Source organism: Solanum dulcamara, chromosome 6 (assembly GCF_947179165.1).
Source record: "Solanum dulcamara chromosome 6, daSolDulc1.2, whole genome shotgun sequence".
Taxonomy (NCBI): Eukaryota; Viridiplantae; Streptophyta; class Magnoliopsida; order Solanales; family Solanaceae; genus Solanum; species Solanum dulcamara.
In genome coordinates this window covers 61,683,231-61,688,754 of record NC_077242.1, presented here as the reverse complement: position 1 = coordinate 61,688,754, position 5,524 = coordinate 61,683,231, and the positions used below count along the sequence as shown (strand labels likewise).

General features: G+C 31.3%; 1 protein-coding gene across 1 annotated transcript; it reads right to left on the bottom strand.

Annotated features, from left to right (window-relative positions):
- Positions 1-4,185: 4,185 nt before the first annotated feature.
- LOC129892887 (uncharacterized) lies at positions 4,186-5,094 on the bottom strand. Its single transcript, XM_055968413.1, has 2 exons — positions 4,675-5,094; positions 4,186-4,568 (listed from the first exon to the last, which is right to left on the bottom strand). Exons 1-2 carry the CDS (start codon positions 4,733-4,735, stop codon positions 4,186-4,188), a joined length of 444 nt encoding a protein of 147 aa, XP_055824388.1. The 5' UTR covers positions 4,736-5,094.
- Between the last annotated feature and the right edge of the window lie 430 nt (positions 5,095-5,524).

Sequence of the window (5,524 nt, the reverse complement as noted above, 5' to 3'; positions counted from 1 at the left end):
CTATTCAAATATGCAATCTCAATAAGAACACGAGCCTAATGATATCCAAATCAGCATTTTTGAAAATCGAGCCGAATCTGATTTGAAACACCCGATTTCGTAAACAAATAGAAAATCCAAAAATGTTTACATGAAATAACCTTGAAGTATGTAGAAACTAATGTTTTAAACCAATTTGAATTTGGAGTTAAAATCAGCCCTCAAACACCAATTTTATAAAATTTCATGTTCTTGAGAAAACCCCCAATATCCGGATCTTAAACACCGACTCAAATCTAAAATATTTCTTAAAATTTATATTACCCATTTTTAGGAAAGTTTAAATATGAAATTTCATCAAAAATGGAGTTAAAATCGACCTTGAAATCCTCAATTTAGTAAACTTTAATTTTACCGGGAAAATCTAAATTATACGCAGTTAATATGATGAAAATAATCGATGAATCAATAAACTTATTCCAAAATAAGGTTACCTATAACAAAAGGATCCTAAATATACTTTTTTCATAAAAAATGGAGTCCAACTCGATAAAACTCCAATTGTTTCCAAGAAATTTACGAATAAGAAAAGAAAATCAGATGAAGAAATCATGAGAAAATGTCGAATTAAGGATTGTATACTAACCCCATATTATATCGAGAAGAAATCTGCAAGAATCACTCCATTCTGAACTCTAGAACTCCCGATATACTCAAAATACCAAATGAACACAATCTGAAATTTATGTAACTGCACAACTCTATTTGCACTAGAAAATCTGCAACTTTTATTTATACTAAAAGAGCCGTAAATCACTCATACAATAGTGAAATAACCCGATTCATTTTCCTAACTGTCTTAAATAATGATACAGACCTTTTTCTTCAATCGAAACTCAATTTTGAACTCGTTTATCCAGTCAAATATCATTTTTTCTTGGTAAATAATTATTTATTATTTTGCGATAAAAGTTCAATCTCAGATTAGCCAAAATACACCAACTTTGCAAATAAGTCCTATAGTTCATGCTCAAAATTTCAGAAGTTTCGAAATAATTTTTTAATTTTTAAAACTAATAACGAACTTTTTAGTTGTCACAATTTGCTGAAACAGCGTCAAAACATCATAGAAGTTTAAAAACTTACTCAAAATTCATCCAGAACTTTTCGAACACAAACAAAAGATGCTACTAGCTTGGAAATGACATTTCGAACTCAATGGAACTGAAGGAATTAGAATTCGAGGTCTCCTTAATCCAAAACTCAAAAAGTTGCAATTCAACTAACTTAGGCTTCCAAAATATCAAAACGAGCTTGAGACTTCCAAAAATTACAATGAAGCCCTTTCTAGCGTTAGAATCACCTCCCAAAACTATTGGAACAATCAGAAATCCAATCCGAGCACCCGAACCTCAAATGTTGACCAAACTCAAACTTGGATCAAACTTTAACTCAATTTCCAACTTCGGAGCTAAATTCTACGTTTCAATTCCAAATCTGATTCCGAAAAATCTCCTAGACCAATTTACACATTTTGGAACTGATGGAATCGACGCAATTTCATTCTGAGACTCGAAACTTCAAATGACTCTGAAACTCAAAACTTGACATCTTAAGCCTTTAAAATTCATTTCTCTAGCAAAACCTCAACTTTTTACAAAATTTCCAATAATAAACTTTCAAACTCAATCTAAAATTACTCGGGACAACTGACGGGAGGGATAAAATAATAATTTTAATAAAAATGTTGAAAATGACCTTCAGGGTCATTATAAAACAAATGGTCATTCGGTCTTACTTGTTGCCAAAGGCAGAACCACCTTATGGTCAGAGGTTCATCCAAACATCCTTTAGCGAAAAATTATAGTCCTCTGTTTCAATATGTGTGAGTTACTTTGATTAGACAAAAAAATTAAGGAAAAGAACTTTTGAAACTTATAATATAAAATAAGTAATAGATATTTTTTTGGTCATAATCATTTTATTAAGGGTAAAATAAAAATTTTAAAGTTAAATTGTTAGTAAATATAAAAAGGTGTCATTTAATTGGATTGACCAACAAGAGAACATAATCATATAAATTGAAATAGAGAAAATACTATATATATATTTAATCTTATTTGATTAATTTGTGTATCTACTTTTTTAAATTTTAAACTCGCGTAAATATCTTGACTCTGCCATTATTTATTGCCGACAGAAAATTGTTTTGGGGCATTGACCAATTGTTTGCTTATCAATAATTTTGTTTGTAGTGGATTGGTTGATGTCCACTTGAATTCACGTTCATAGTAAAGTGCTTGTCTTCTTTTGTCAGAGTTATTTCTTTTTTCAAAATCACAAAACAAACCTTGAACCACGATACATGGGTGCACGATATCCTTTTTATTTACGATCAAATTCATTCAGTTTTTCTTTTGCTTATAATCCCAAATCATGATAATTTTTCACATAAATTATTTAGCATCAGTAAATAATCTTTAAATAAGTGAACAGTTACCTTTAATTTAAAATTTTAGAGATAATTTATAAAAAATATATTATGATATATAATATCATTTTTATTGTTAAAAAACAAATATGAATAGTTTGAAGTAAATAATATATTAAAAGACTTAAAACATTCAGAGGAACTCATATCTAAATTTTAGGACGGCTTAGAAGAAATTTGAGTTGTTTGGTATTGGAAAGAAAACCATCACTTCATTGAAGAAGATGTACTATTGGAATGTATTAATATTGTATAAACATATACATCACTGGTACATAATTATATATTATTCATACAATATCGATACATGATATAACTGTCTATACAATATCAATATGTTACATATACATTACATATATATGCAGCCGTTTTGTTGAATTTTTTTCTCCAATTGTATAGTTACATAGGAATCCCTTTTATTTACTTTAGAAAAATACTTTGGCATTTATAAATTTTATTACAGAACATTTTTTTAAAAACATTTTCACTGCTTCTATCCAAATGTTTTTAGCACTTTCATCGCTTTTATTCAAATACGTAACTATTTTTTTATGAAATTAGTTTCAACACAAAAAGCCTATCAGCCATTTGCAATCAACTAATCCAAAAACTCACTCTAATTAGCATTGCATATATATTTTCTCTAAACCCTCAAATTCTTTATCAAATGAATAATAAAAGTTTTATTCAATATAGCAATAAAAAGATTAAAAACAACTCAAATAATGAACCATAATATTGTATATTTATTATTTGAGAATAGCGTGAGGGTTCATGTTATTTGAACATTCCTTCTGAAAATAATATTCTCTGTTTCAGTTTGTTTTTCTTACTTTTATTTTTAGTTTAAAAAAAATGACTCTTTCCTTTTTTGATAACTTTTTATTTCAACTTTTCAAATGACATGTTTAAGATCATAAGATTAAAAAATATTTTGGTACATATTACATATCTTTAGTTTAAGATTACAAGATTCAAAAGTCTTTTTTATTTTTTTTACATTCCATGTCAAGTTAAAATCAAACAAATAAATTAAAACTAAGGAAGTAGCTATTATCTTCACTTGCTATTGATCTTCCTATCTTTGGCTTATGTCTCTCAAATTTATCTCACTTTTATTATTTTGCTATTTGACAATAATTTTGTATTATTGACAAATCAGGTAAATATTTTAAATTATAGTACAAAACTTTTTTTTTTTGGGAACAGACCCTACACGAGGCTCCCACCTCTCGTGCACAGTCAGGGGTTGAGCAGCACCCCCAAGCCTTAACATAAATAAAAATAATAAAAATACACGGAGTGGGACATAAACCTTACCTCAAAAACTTAAGATGGTTCATAAGTCAGCTGACCTACTAAGATCGGCCAGCTCATCCCCATTGGTAGATGGAAAGCGATAAACCTATGAGAGGACTCCTCTCGATACAATGAACTAAGAAAAACGTAAATGAGGGAGACTCTCCCCTTCCATGTCAATACAAGAAGGAAACCTACACTAGTCCTATTCAACTAAGCTACATTAAAACATAGCTAAATTGAAGAACAAGTATATGAAACTTCCAATTTCCATGGATCGAGATCGTTCATTTCATCTTCGCCTTCTTAATCTTTTTCATATCGAGCTTGTCCATGAGATGCGAGTGCTTCATGCAATGTCAGTGCATGGTGCTGCAGATTTGGTGACATATGGATGTATTCCATTTGATGAGTCTTCAGTCAGCTAACTTTTTCAAGGTCGCTCGACTAACGTCTCCAGTTATCCGTTTGGGTTGTGACTTCTTGAGGCCTGTAGTTGCTACATATGCTATCATACTGTAACATGTGGGATCAGTTTGATGTTGCATGATGCATATTGTTGAGATTTTGCTGACTGTTACTGAATTGTGTGTTGCTTTTGGCTTATGTTGTTGCTGATGCTGTTGAATGGTTGATGTTGTTGATGCATATGGAGCTTCTGTGTGACCTGCAGAATCAGTTGGACCACAAACAAGTACTGCTGTTGTTTCTCTGGTATCTGCAAGGGATTTAGGGTTGTTGTTGTTGTGTGCTGGAAATGGTTGAAGATCTTTCAGGTCAGCTGCTGCTGCTATAGTACCTGCTAGACACAAGGCACAATGCTGTTGTAGCTTTGCATCTTGCATGGCAGCTGCATATGTATACCTGCACAAATTGAACAATAAGCAGAGATGCAGGAGGGGGACATGGCTTGTGCAACTGCAGCTTGTTAGAGTTTGCAGCTTCTGATGCTCCAGCAACCTGCATAAACAAACAAGCAAACACAAAGGGGGGGGGGTCCAAGAGTAGTGAGATCTTGTTGGTTCCAACAGTTGCTCCAGCAGGGGTTGTTTGGTTTCCTCATCTGCTGTATTTGCATTGTTGAGAAACAGCCATAGTGAGTGCTGACTGTTGGAAGTTGATCGATTTGTTACACCTGCACAAAAACAATCAAACAAGGCTTGCACTCCATTGGTTGATGGTGTTCTGCAGATTCCTGTTGGTTGTTGTTGTTGTTGTGTGATTCATCAAGGTGTTGTAGGGTGTTGGTTGTTGGTGATCTTGTTGTGGGATGTTGCATGTGTGTTGCAACCATGAATGGGCCTCCAATTGCTGGATGGTCTATTGTATGTCTGCAACTATCTGCACATACAAGAATGAGAAGAAAGGAGAAGACCTCTACTCTATTCTTTACCTCTAGTACAAAACTTAGGGAAGTAAAATGTGTGGTTTGTTAATTTTTTTTTTTGGAAATTGTGATTTTTAGATAATTTAAAATTAAGACGTTTATAATTTATTTGTTTTTCATAATAACATCAATATTACTGAATTACTTATACTTATAAAAACATGCTATATAATTTTTGTTATGACTTTCTTTAATTCATTTTTAATTTTCTTAAATTTATTGATGCACTTTCTATATCTTTTTGTTATTAGTATATTATTTTATAAATCATCTTATTTCATGCTTCCGCTTTTTTAAAACATTGATTTGAAGGTATGGTATGGACACTTGATTAATCAATTTTGGCATATGATATGATGCTCAAATGC